This window comes from Lampetra planeri, chromosome 37 (genome assembly GCF_965212315.1).
Source record: "Lampetra planeri chromosome 37, kcLamPlan1.2.h2, whole genome shotgun sequence".
NCBI lineage: Eukaryota > Metazoa > Chordata > Hyperoartia > Petromyzontiformes > Petromyzontidae > Lampetra > Lampetra planeri.
In genome coordinates this window covers 3,215,460-3,229,476 of record NC_136143.1, presented here as the reverse complement: position 1 = coordinate 3,229,476, position 14,017 = coordinate 3,215,460, and the positions used below count along the sequence as shown (strand labels likewise).

Below are 14,017 nucleotides of genomic sequence, written 5' to 3'. Positions count from 1 at the left end.
CAGTCACGTGCCACCTGCTCCAGTCTATCAGTGACCCAGAAAATATTCGGTGAGAAAGCAAGCCCCGCACGAGCGACTTTGTCACCTGGAACACGAAGCGAGAGTGTCGCTGAATCACGTGACCCTATCCCCCGCAGGCGTCCCCATTACCCGGCTGCAGCTGAGCACGAGGTGGCGCACGGAGGCAGGCGTGCCCCCGAACACGGCCGCGTGGTAGTAGTAGAGACGGTCGGCTGGCATCACGAACGCGGTGGACGCAGGCCGCCCCTCGAAGCTGTAGATGGAGCGAGGGCGCTTGTAGAACCAGGGGTGGAGCACGGCCACGAGATCCCCCAGGGCCTCCACCCCGAAGGGGCCTGCAGGGGGACAGTGGGCAACGTGGGATCATTGCGGGGTCACGAGGCCGCACAGTAAAAGGTTCCTCAGAAGGGTGGAACGTAAAACCAATGACAGCTGGTGAGTTCATAGGTCAATTGTATTGCTCAAATAAAAATTATTTGAAGAATCTATAAGATAGCTAAAAATTGTAAGTGTTCTTCCACAAAACATATCCGACTTGAGAATATGAAAAAAATGTATACATCTTATATTTTGTCAAATAAATGAATTTAAGGTGCAGTGAATGAGTTTCAAGTGAAAATCAGCGACATGTGACAAGTTTCCACATACGGACATAGTTTTGACACTCCGAATAAAACCGCATTCATCACAGCACAGCGCCAGGAGTGGCCAAAATGGAGTAACAATGCAGTTTCGGAAAACTGAAATTACCCAATATATTTCAATAAAATCAGTTCAATGTTCATTTAAAATTTCACCAACGTTGAGAAAACCAAGAAAAGTTGGCAACGGCAATGATATCTGTCCGGCTTTGACCCGGTACAGCCCGTTAATTGGCATCCATGTTCGGGCAGCAGGAATTGATTAGTACTGAGATCTAGTGGCATCCGGTTGAACTACATTGCAGGCTGATCGGGAGATATGCCCTGGTTTGGTCTACAAACGGAAAATGTGTCGATCCTCGGTGGCAACCCGACAGTGGCAATCCTGCCCTCCGGCCTGCAGCAGGCTCCGCCGAAGGCCTCCCCCCCCCCCCCCCCACCTCCTCACCTTGGAACTCCATGTCGACGTCGAAGCAGAAGACGTATTGAGCCTCCTGGGCGATGTCCTCCAAGAGCTCGCCCAGCTTCTGCATGCGCGCCATCGAGATGTCCTGCCAGCGCGAGTGCTTGTCCACGAGGCCCACGCGCAGGCTGCGGCCTGGAGGCAGCTCCAGGCGGGGCACGGCTTCGGGGCGCTCGGTCATCACGTGGTACACCACACGCCGCCCCACCATGAAGTGCTGCTCCGCCGAGGTCAGGAAACGCTCCAGGAACTTCACGTACCTGTGCGCGTGCAAGCGTGGGGTCGGGGAGGTGAGGGGGTCAAGGTCAGGGTTAGAGTCATCTCTAAGGTTGCCACCTTCAAGGTACAAAAACAAGGAAATACCATGGCAGGAAGAAGAAGAACATATTTTGCGCTACTTTAAGAGGGGAGAACTTTGTAGGCTTTCGCGACCAATATCATCCATAAGAGGTTTTTGGGTTAGATCGCGTAAATATAAATGTGTCGTTAAAATCCGCCACCACCCGACACAGCCAACTAGTAAGGGTTGTCACGTAAACAGAACATGCCAATTCGTCACTAGTACAGGGGATATCTTCATGTAAATGCATCGTTTGTAAGGGTGCATTGTTACACAACGTACAAAAAACTGTTTTTTTTATCCTGGCTAAACAGATTTTCTAGGAAGGGCAGCTGCCTCACTCAAGAGGAGGACGGTCCTGAGAAGACCAGGACAGGTGGCAACTCCAACCGCTGAATATGGCACACAGCCAACGCCACCTCAAAGGGGGCAGCCGTGGGGCCTGGCGCTCACGGGCCACTGGAGTGAAACCATGCCCGTTTCATCCGATATCAAACGATCGATTGATCATGGGTGGTTATTGTGGTGCAGAAAACACATGGGTGGTTGTGGTGGTTGTGGTGGTGGTGCGGATGACACGTGGGTGCTGGTGCAGATGACACGTGGGTGGTGGTGATCGATTGATCATGGGTGGTTGTTGTGGTGCAGAGAACACATTGGTGGTTGTGGTGGTTGTGGTGGTGGTGCAGATGACACGTGGGTGGTGGTGCGGATGACACGTGGGTGGTGGTGGTGCGCAGGACACGTGGGTGGTGGTGCGTATGACACGTGGTTGTGGTGCGCAGGCCACGTGGGTGGTGGTGGTGCGGATGACACGTGGGTGGTTGTGGTGCGCAGGCCACGTGGGTGGTGGTGGTGCGGATGACACGTGGGTGGTGGTGGTGCGCAGGACACGTGGGTGCTGGGTTGGAAGCCACGCACTTGCCCACAGCGAACACGGTGAGTGCCACCGTGACGTTCTTCTCACGGTGCGCGTCCTCGAGGAAGCTGGGGTCGTAGGTTCCCTGCCACACGATGGGCGCCAGCCACGGTGTCAGCGAGTTCACGTCCGTGCGGGCGCTACACACACAGCACACAAAGATCCCCCCCCCCCTATAGCCTTAACTGACTGTTGAGGCAGGTGCTGTGAGCAGACAGTGCTGTGCATTAGTGCTTTAAATATTTTATAGCATGGGAGATGGAAGGAAACACTATTTGCTGAAAAACCAGTTGAGGCAGCTCTCAGAACGCGTGAGCGGGAATCGGGACGTGTCACACAAAGGACCGTGGTTGACCAGCACCACGCCCGACTGCCTTTGTCTCCCCGAGTGGCGATGTTTATCGACACATCGCACCAGGCACTCAAATGAGGCCGAGTCGACCTAGGGGAGGGCCTAGGACCTGTTTAGATCATCGTCGCTTCTGTTGGCCGCGAGCGGGAATCGAACCCGGGTCACGGGGGTTCAAACCGCAGCGCGCTAACCACAACGCCACCGCTACCCCACACGCTCTGAGAGCTGCCTCTACTGTTTTTTTTCCATCAAATAGCGTTTCCTTCCAGCTCCCTCACTATAAATATTTGAACAACAACAAAAAACGACCAGAGAAATTCGCCGGGCGCTTACAGACAAAAGGTCATCCCTGACAGGACCCCCGTGTGTCGAGATGGACGACAACAACGGCACCGCACTGCGACACGAGCGAATCCACTTGATGAGCTTCCCTCCGAGGGGGTGGAGTTGGGCGTCAGGCGCCGTCGTGATGTGGGGAGAGACCCCCGGGGTGAGCGCAGGTGCAGCCCTTTGACGTCTCGGACGCGGCTCAATGGGGCAGCGCTGTTATTGAAGAGACCTTTCTGGATTGCTCTTGCGGATACTCCCCCCCTGCCCCAGCACAAGGAGACCCGCCCAGCGACAACGCACCCATCGCGCCCAGACAACCGCGGCCAGCACCATCACGGCAGACACACCCCCCCAACGACCCATCCACGGAGTCACGCATTCACACGAACAACGCCTTCACACGGACAACGCCTTCGCACCGCACCCATGACCTCCAACTCCACCGTGTGACCGACGGAGACTGGCAGGCTTAACGAGCGAAGCGTCGCTCGCGGGGTTTTAGAGCGCGAGACTCACGGTGCGACGGGGCTGTAGAACCGCGGGTACGTCATGTGGACCCTGCGGAAGGAGGAGAAGGAGAAGAAACGGAGCAGCAGTGAGACAGACCCCCGCATTCTCCCCCCCCCCCCTCAACGCCGTGAAATAACCGCACGGACGCCGCGACCACCGCTGCCGAAGAGCGATCGAAATCGGATTCGATTTCGACCGCTCTTTCGATCGAAATTGATCGAAGAGCGATCGAACATCCAAATGTGGCAGGACTCTCCTGAAAAATATTATTGAGACTTTCCTGAATGCATAAAAGGGGCGACGCAGTGGTAGGGAGGGTGGTACAGAGGAATCACTGCAGTCTAAGATCTTCATGATGATGATGGTGGCGGTGGTATTGTCGTGACGATCCAGTATTGAGTTTTGTTCGTCCACACTTTCATATTTCTCCTGTAACGTGGTTGTATTAGCTCTGGTTGCTGTTTGCTCCGTTGCTGTACCTTGTTTTCACGTGATATTATTGCCTTTTTGGTGACTCGGGAAACTCGTGAACGAGATTCATTGTACGCTCTTGAGTTCCTGCCTGGTCACACAACATGACCACGGGAGCGAATCCGTCCGTGGGAGGCAAATTGCATCAGCCACGCTCCGAGTATTCTGGGAGCCTCGCCGATGTGCGCTGTTACTCAACGATGAAGAATGAGTAACACGCCCATTGCTTAAATCCCACACAATCAAGACTATCCTCACTGGCACGGAGACCAAAGTCGAAAGATCATCAATGCCAATGCTGTTGCTCTAACCGCACCCCACCAGCCTGAAACGCTGCCAGGTAATCTCAGTCGTTGCAAAGTCCTGACACCTACGATAGTCTTAAGGGGCCGTCCATAAATTACGTCACGCGATTTTGTACGATTTTTGACCCCCCCCCCCTCGTCACACGGCGTCACAAAAAGTCAGACCCCTCTCAAATATGACGTCACAAAGCTCTGCCCCCCCCCCCCACAAAACCATATTTTGAAAATAAACATGCTTCAAATCACTTCTAAATATTGTCATTGTAGTGCGTATTTAATGTGGCGCTGCACTCTGATGTTGTAGGAGAAAACATTTATGATAAAGTATATTTAATTAAGTAGAACGTGGTGTCTATATTTATTTAAAGTTGCGCATTTTGAAGTGACGTCACATTTCTCAACCCCCCCCCCCCATCGTCACAAATGTCTGACCCCACCCCTAGGTGTGTGACGTCATTTATGGACGGCCCCAAAGTCTATTTAATTAAGTAGAACGTGTTGTCTATATCTGTTCAAGTTGCGCATTTGATGTGACGCCACATTTCTCAACCCCCCCCCACCTCGTCACACATCGTCACAAATTTCTGACCGCCCCCCCAGGTGCGTAACGTCATTTATGGATGGCCCCAAAGTCTATTTAATTCAGTAGAACGTGCTGTCTATATTTATTTAAAGTTGCGCATTTTGATGTGACGTCGCATTTCTCAACCCCCCCCCCCCCCACCATCGTCACACATCATCACAAATATCTGACCCCCCCCTAGGTGCGTGACGTCATTTATGGACGGCCCCTAACACCATCACCACCGGCCTTGATGTCTCACCCGCCCACCCTGCCCCCGCTCTGCCACCGCGCGCACCTGTCCCACCCGCCCGTACTCACACGTACGCATTCCAGGTGAAGTATGGCAGCAGCAGCAGCACGGAGACGAGCAGAGCTTTCTTGGCGATCGTGCAACAGGTCAACCTGCCGGGGGAGAGGCGCGGGGAGAGGGTGCACTGAGCAATCGGATGGTGGTGCCTGCTGTCACTCACCACGGAGACGCGGTGCTCAGCGCGAACCATGTTCGGTGTCTGCACGTGTCGTCTATGGGAGTCGGGGCCGGATTAAGGCACGGGGGCTTTAGGGGCTGCAAGCCCAGGGGCCTTCGCCAGCTGGAGGGCATCCAGAGATTAAGTGAAAAGATATTTCGTTTGTGATTGCTGAATTGTATTTGCTTTTAGCCTTGTGGATGTGGGGAGTGGTCGTGTAGCGGTTAGCACGCTGCGCTACGAACCCAGGAACCCGAGTTCGATTCCCGCTCAAGACCAACACCAGCGGCGATTATCTGAATTGGTCCTGGGTCTCCCCTAGGTCTACTCAGTGTGTAAACATCGCAACGAGGGAGAAAAAGACAGCCAGGCATGGTACTGTGGCCACTCACCCCCTCGTGTGCCGTGCCAGCCTTTATAGGTGTCTACTAACAGCACTTGCCCCAACAGTCTGTTAAGCTATACGGGGGATCTTTATCCTTTGCAGGTGTGTACGTTGTATGACGTTTTTATTATTATGATTACGATGAGGTTTGCCCTTCTGGGGCTCATTAGCAATCAGGTATGATCACAATGTGTAGCCTACACAGGCTGTCTCTGTCCACACCAGAGACGCAGCCTTCTTTATCAATCCGTTTCAAAGACAATGCACATGTAGTGACGAACTCGGAGACGAAAAGACTTAGAGGCACTTATTTATTAACGAGAAACACCGGGGTTAACACTCTTAATCATTAATCCGTCTATTGCCGGCGACGCTACTCAGTCAAGACATCCATAATAGAGGTGGGTTAGATCGCGTAAATATATAAATGTGTCGTTAAAACCCGCCACCACCCGACACAGCCAATTAGTAAGGGTTGTCACGTAAGCAGAACGTGTGTCATGCCGCCGCCACGAAGCCGTTCAGCAGGCGCCCCATCTCGGACCTCGCCACCACCAAGCGACGGAGCCGACCCCGCGTCCCCCTCACCTCACCTCACATGAACACACCCGCACGCATTTCCCCCCCCCATAGAGCTCCGAGAGGAGGTCACCTGGCCGACCGGTTTTTATCCGAGAAGCCCTTACCGGGATTAAACTTTCACGGTTTCCGGCGACCAGGGAATTGGACGACCTCCCCCGACGCTACTTTGCACCGCGGCGCTGCGACCGGCCTTAAGATTGCAAGGTCGCAGCGAGGGGCCACTCGGCCACCGCGGGTGAAACGCATCCCACACACCCCACACACGCAAGTATCGACGGGGCAGGCAAAGGGAATAAGCATTGTGATGGAGGAGCATCATTAGAAAACACGCAGCGCATCTGAATTGCATAATCAGGCACCCCGCACAGGGAGCGGAGGGACGGCATAATTACGCTCGGGCACGCAGGCACCATTGTTAGGGGAGTTAAAGGATAAGGCTGTTAGTATGAGTAATCGGGAGAGCGGGGTCACACGGGGAGCCGTGCACAAATTCCCACGGCGCACCTTTGTGACGGACGCCACCGCATAAACTGCGATAATGGGGGGGCCTGCGTGAGAAAGGGATTGATTGGAATTTGCGCCGCGCAGGTTGAGCATTAAGTAGCATATCACAGGCGCCCGGAACCGCGGTGCGCGTGCCAGAGGGGCGCGAGCCCATTGTTCAGAGCCACATCCCTTTGAGGTAGGGAGGATAAATAGTGGGCGCAAAGGGGAAATCGGGCTCTCTCTTCTCTCCAGCGCCAGGCGACAGGACGCTCTCCAGTCCAGCGACCCGAACGTCCGTGAGACGCATCGAGGCACGCTGCGAGTACGGGATCAACTAACCGCCGTGGGCATCTAACAGGGAGTAAGAAGGTGAAGTAGGGTATCGTAAGCCGATAAATAGGGAATAGGTCCAGGGGAAGTAGGATAGGCCAGCCTCGTCGACTCATACTGACATAACATTAAATTACCAGGTAGCAGATAATAAATCATCAATAGCGAAGCGTGGTCTCGCGTGATCTTGTCGTGCAGTGTGAGCGCGTGGGTGCGCGTGTGTACGCAGTGGTTCTGTAGTGCTGCGGCTCGCCTCGGGGGGAGCGCGGCGCAGAGCGGTGCGAGAGTGGGTGTCGCGTGTGTTCACTCCGTGTGTGATACAGGTGTACGATCATAACGCGAGTAGTCAGTGTGGAGCGGTGTGTGTGCGTACGTTCGCTCCGTGTGGGTCGCAGGTACGCGATTAGGGAAAGGGAGGTATCGTGGTAGCGTAAGGGGGGACAAAATATTACGCGGTATCCAACCATGCCTACTACGCGGACCCGCGGTGGAGGGGAATCCTCGGGCGACGGCTCCCACACCATGGGTGAGGAACCTAGCAGCGGGGGGGTGATTGATTGATGTTAGCCCGGCCGTTAGCATTATCGAGGGAGGGATCTCGGGGGCTAGCGACCCCCACACGTGGCCAATTCGTCACTAGTACAGCACACCGGCGTGTTGGAGAGCCAAGCCACAACATTTACAAACTGAGTACGACGTTTCGCCAGTAATTACAACTAGCTTCATCAGGCGACAGCCAGATTTGTTCGCATAATGCACATGCACAATGTATATTGCCTCAGTAATCCCCCCCCCTCCCATCATTGTGCAAGAGCGCAGAAGGGTGGTCAACACATCAACGCCTCTATATAAGGAACGAAACAGGTGGACTTCTCCACAAATCTGGCTGTCGCCTGATGCAGCTAGTTGTAATTACTGTCGCGAAACGTCGTACTCAAATTGTAAATGTTGTGGCTTGGCTCTCCAACACACCCGTGTGCTGTACTAGTGACGAATTGGCCACGTTCTGTTTACGTGACAGCCCTTACTAGTTGGCTGTGTCGGGTGGTGGCGGGTTTAACGACACATTTATATATTTACGCCATCTAACCCAAAAACCTCTATTATGGATGATATTGGTCGCGAAAGCCTCCCACGTGTTAATCAGTCAGGACAGTTGGTAGGCTGCCTGACTGGTGGCGCCCCGAGATGGTGAAGACGAAGACGATGACGAGGAGAAGAACGGTGACGAAGTCTTGAGCAGCACGACGGAGATCCCACTCCAACAACAGCCCCGAGGTCCCCTACAGGGGCCCCTCTTATACTGTCACGTGGCCTGGCTCCGCCCCGGGCCACGCCCCCTTTCTGGATCCTACCAGCGGGTTCTTGGTGTGACCCTTCTTCTCACCTTTCCCCTAGATCCCCCTCTCTGGTGTATACAGTGAGGGGGAAAAGTATTTGATCCCCTGCTGATTTTGTACGTTTGCCCACTGACAAAGAAATTATCAGTCTATAATTTTAATGGTAGGTTTATTTGAACAATGAGAGACAGAATAACAACAACACAAATCCAGAAAAACGCATGTAAAAATGTTATAAATTGATTTGCATTTTAATGAGGGAAATAAGTATTTGACCCCCTCTCAATTAGAAAGATTTCTGGCTCCCAGGTGCCTTTTAAACAGGCCGGCACGGCACACGAGGGGGTGGGTGGCCAGCACCACGCCCAAACGCCTTTGTCTCCTTAGTGGCGATGTTTACACACTGCAACAGGCACTCAATTGAGGCCGAGTCGACCTAGGGGAGGTCCAAGACCGGTTCAGTATTGGCCGACGAGCGGGAATTGAACTCGGGTCGCCGGGTTCGTATCGCAGCGAGGTAACCGCTACACGACCACTCCCACTCAATCTGTGTACACACACACAGACACGTATACAGTCCACAGGTCCGTATACACGTGTACACGTGTCTGTGCCACATTGTTCCGTCTGCACGTGTCTGTATACACACTGCTCCGTGTGCTGGTGTCGGTGTTTACACTGCTGCGGGTACACTGGAGACGGACGAGTGGCAGGTGTGTATGTGTGTCGTCGCCCAAATGTAGTTGTATATAAACAGGAAGAGAGGACTCTAAACAATCGTGTATATTTTGTACCCAGAATGGGCAACGTAATTTAATACAAATAATATTACTTCACAATTGTAATAATCGGCTACTTGTTGTTTGCACTCCTACACTTATTTATCCCGATTAAGCTAGTGCGGGGCCTGTATCAAATGTTATAAAGGAGCCCTAACTAAAAAAAACACGTAAATATTAAAACACAAATTTTTTACTTGCATAGTAAAGTAATTGTATTTTTTCATTTGCTATACAGCCAGATAACACGACAAATCGCTAACCTTAAACACCCAGTCGTTCATAAAAGTTGGAGGCAGTATAGTGCTATAGTAATAGAGCAAGTGCAGAATCACTGAACCGGAATTGATAGCTTGAAAGCATTTAGCGCGGGGCCCTTGAAAGTGCGGGGCCCGTAGCATATGCAGCTTCTTGTGCTACTGGGATAATCCGGCACTGGTAATTTCCCGTGGAGCTCTCACAACCCAGCCGCTCCCTTTCCTCTCCAGGCTTAACGCCACTCCAAATGATATCGACTCTCCTACTCCCTGAACCGCCCCAACTGAGAGCCCCACCGCGGCTGCCCCGCCGATCACTCTCCACGTCACATCCACGATGTGGTGCTGATCACGTTCAATATTCAGCGGCCACGAGTCGGAGAGTCTCATCCCTGAAGTTCCCCCCCTCCGTTGTGGTGTCGCCTCCCTCTATCGTACAGCCTCTCAATGTCTGTACACACAAGGATTGTGTGTTTAACTGCACGTGGACGTGAGTCGATGAGTGTGCCTGTTGTTAAAGAATGCCACCGCCAGGTGTAGGGGGCTTTCACCGGCCAGGTGACTCAAGAGAGGGTCGCGAGGTTCAAATCCCGATTGGGGGTCGACTCAGCCAATCATACATCTGGGGTCGATAAAATTCGACTTAGCTGAAATATGGATAGACTCACCATGAGAATGTGAAATACCCACCATTTGCTCTCCCAAGGCTGTAAACGGTGGATGCTCAATTTGAGCAAGGAGTCACTGAGGAATCGTGTCAGCTGTAAGAAACCATGAATAGGCCTCGGCAAGGTAAGGTAATTTTTACCCTTTTTACCGGGTAAAAGGGTAAAGGTGTCGACATGCCAAGGGGTAAGGTAAAGTGTAGGGTAAAGGTAGCTCATACTCTTAGTTTTTTCGGTAAAGTCACGTAGGTAAAAAAATGTAAATTAATAAAAATAAAATAATAAAAACTCACGACGTTTCGGAGGCAACACAAGTCTCCGTCATCAGGTGGGACCGTCACAGCCAGATTTGCTGTATCAAGTGAGGCAGGGATTCCAAGATGCAAGTTCTTAAATACAAGACAAGGGGGAGGGGGGCTTATCAGAATGTGGTAGCCAATGAATAGAACGTATTGGGAGGGGGGGGCATCCCTGACTTGCAATACCCTGGAGTCTATAAACTGAGTTGCAGCTGTGGTGATTGTTACATTGGGGAAACGAAACGTCTTGTCTCTGATCGTGTCTGCGAGCACAAGTCAGACTTGAAACACGGCAAAACTGAGTCTTCCGCCGTTGCCGATCATTGCTACAACGCTGTGGGCTCTCATGATATTGTTTTTTTCCGAGACCAAGGTGCTCTGCAAGCCCTCTGGCTACCATCAAAGGTTTGTACACGAAGCCATTCAGATATACAAACACAGACATAATTTCAACCGTGATGATGGGTACAAACTTAGTAATCATTGGAAAGATGTTATTAACCATGCAAAAAAGATTTAACTACACATTTTTGGACCATCTTATCTGACAGGCACTATTTTTACTTTACCGAGTGTTGACATCCCCAGCGTTTAACAGTACTCTCCTTTTTCGTATTTGATTGTCAGCCAACACTGGTAAAAACAACATGGGCATTTTCGTTCTCTTCTATCATGTGCACCAACAGGGGCTTGCACACAAACACGTCCACGTCTACGCACACCTCTTTTAGCCCCGCCCCCCCTCCCAATACGTTCTATTCATTGGCTACCACATTCTGATAAGCCCCCCTCCCCCTTAACTTGTATTTAAGAACTTGCATCTTGGAATCCCTGCCTCACTTGATACAGCAAATCTGGCTGTGACGGTCCCACCTGATGACGGAGACTTGTGTTGCCTCCGAAACGTCGTGATTTTTTATTTTTATTAATTAAAATTGAAATTTTTTACCTACGTGACGTAAAAGACAATTATACCGGATTTCTCCCCATCTCAGATGGCCGGGTTTAATATAAAAAACAATTAAACTGGATTTCTCCCAATCTCAGATGATCGGGTTTAATATAAAAGACAATTAAGCTCCTTCCTACTCTTTGGATTTTTCGGTAAAGTCACGTAGGTTAAAAGAAAACAAATACATTAAATCAATTTATTTCTTTTCTTTTAACCTACGTGACTTTACCGAAAAAAACAAAGAGTATGAATCCTTGCAGTCACGAAAGCTTCAAATCTAGAATTAAAGGTAGCTCGGAAGAATTTCCCCATAGGGTAAAGGTAGCGCGAAGTATTACCCGGTAAATACGGTACTTTGTTTACTGCTAAAAGCTCCGTGGAGCAGTCCGTGGCCTCCATTTAATCAGTAATATTTTTAAAAACTGTTTTAAAAACACGCTTTTATTAAATGTACCGTACTAGTAATGGCAGAACTCCACGAATCCAGGTAGTGGCCCCGAAGCTTGCCATAACTTAAGGGACCGTGGCCAATTACAGCCAACGTCAGTTGAGCGTGGACAATTAGACCCAAGCCGAAACATAACATATAAAAAATAATGTTTACATTTTTTATGATAGAATATAGTATTGTCATCAGTGTGACATAAGTATACCAAGTTTGTAGTCGATACGTCATTGGGAAGTGGGTTAAAATTGAGTTACAACAACAACGACAACAACAAATACAACGACAACAACAAGCGTGTAAAATTGGAATCATCGAGAGTATTCTATATGATTAAAGCGCTCTACCTAGCATTTACCTTTATCAACCTTTTGCATGTGTAGTAGTACCCCAGTAATTACCCTGTAATCGGGTAATTTGTATGGGGTAAAGATAGGGCAAAGGTAGGCTCGTTGTTTTTATCTGTTACCTTACCTTTGCCAAGGCCTACCCATGAGAATGGACTCGCTACAATTGTTCAAGATTAGAGGGGACTTTTACGACTGCGGTTCATTTGCATGCCTCGGGCACCGTTAAACCTCCGACAGTGTGTGTTTAGGTGGCGATAGTGTGTGTGGTTAGGTAGCGATAGTGTGTGTGGTTAGGTAGCGATAGTGTGTGTGGTTAGCGATAGTGGGGCAGTTAGCGCCTTTCGCTACGAATCCAGCGAACAGAGTTTGATCCCCGCTCACGGCCAACACCGTTGACAACTAGTATCTTCAACGGTGCAGGGCCTCCCCTAGGTCGAATCAGCTTCAAATGAGTGCCTGGTGAAAATGTGAAAACATCGCCACTGGGGAGACAAAGGCGGCCGGGCGTTGGTGCTGGCCCTCGTGTGCCGTGCCGGCCTTCGTAGGTGCCGCTCGCTCTTAACACTTGCCCCAACAATGTGCCGAGGCTATACGGGGGTTCTTTGCCTTTGCGTGGTGGCGTGCGGCACCGGCGAGTTTCGTGACTCATTCCTTGAAATCAAAAACACCCGGAAACATGTTCCCGAAATGTGGCCTGGAGACTTCAGCAGAGCTCAGCGTAGACAATTTGCCCGCCTCCCTGCCAGTATCGATCTCTGCACATTCAAAGGAAAAAAATAGGATATTTTTACACATCCCATCAGTCGCCACGGGCTTTCCGGGAGTGAATAATCCCCCAACAGCAGCAGTCGTTTTGGTTCCACCACACGAGCAGCACCCGGCACCGTTGTCGACACGCGGTGACTCACAGTCTCCACAACAACTCTGATCTATTGTTACCTCGGCTAAATGTTGTCCCTGTCACTCTAAACGTGATCGTTTACACGCACCGAACACGCACTGACAGGTAACACACACACAGGTCACACACACAAAGGCAGGTAACACACACACACACACAGGTCATACACAGACAGGTAACACACAGACAGGTACCACACACACACACAGGTAACACACACACACACACACACAGGTAACACACACACACAGGTAACACACACACACACACACGTAACACACACACACAGGTAACACACACACACACAGGTAACACACACACACACAGGTAACACACACACACACACAGGTAACACACACACACAGGCAACACACACACACAGGCAACACAGACACACAGGTAACACACACACAGACACACAGGTAACACACAGACACACAGGTAACACACAGACACACAGGTAACACACACACACAGGCAACACACACACACAGGCAACACACAGACACACAGGTAACACACAGACACACAGGCAACACACAGACACACAGGCAACACACAGACACACAGGCAACACACAGACACACAGGTAACACACAGACACACAGGTAACACAGACACACAGGTAACACACACACACACAGGCAACACACACACACACAGGCAACACACACACACACACACAGGCAACACACACACACACACACAGGCAACACACACACACAGGCAACACACACACACACAGGTAGCACACACACACACAGGTAACACACACACAGACAGGTAACACACACACACACAGGTAACACACACACACACAGGTAACACACACACACAGGTAACACACACACAGACAGGTAAC

The 14,017-nt window shown here is 51.1% G+C and overlaps 1 protein-coding gene across 9 annotated transcripts in view; it reads right to left on the bottom strand.

Moving 5' to 3' along the window:
• Positions 1–14,017, bottom strand: part of LOC144730918 (alpha-1,3-galactosyltransferase 2-like) — a 138,220-nt gene that overhangs the window by 104,227 nt on the left and 19,976 nt on the right. For 4 of the 9 annotated variants that reach the window (XR_013587876.1, XM_078611776.1, XM_078611773.1 and 1 more), the window contains exons 2-6: positions 5,236–5,319; positions 3,583–3,624; positions 2,387–2,524; positions 1,111–1,385; positions 151–356 (exon numbers count right to left, since the gene is read on the bottom strand). Coding sequence is in view for 8 of the 9 variants with exons in the window: in XM_078611776.1 (XP_078467902.1) it covers positions 151–356; positions 1,111–1,385; positions 2,387–2,524; positions 3,583–3,624; positions 5,236–5,319 (745 nt within the window). In the remaining variant the exon portion in view is untranslated. The other 5 variants (XM_078611775.1, XM_078611779.1, XM_078611777.1 and 2 more) reach the window with 4 other exon arrangements.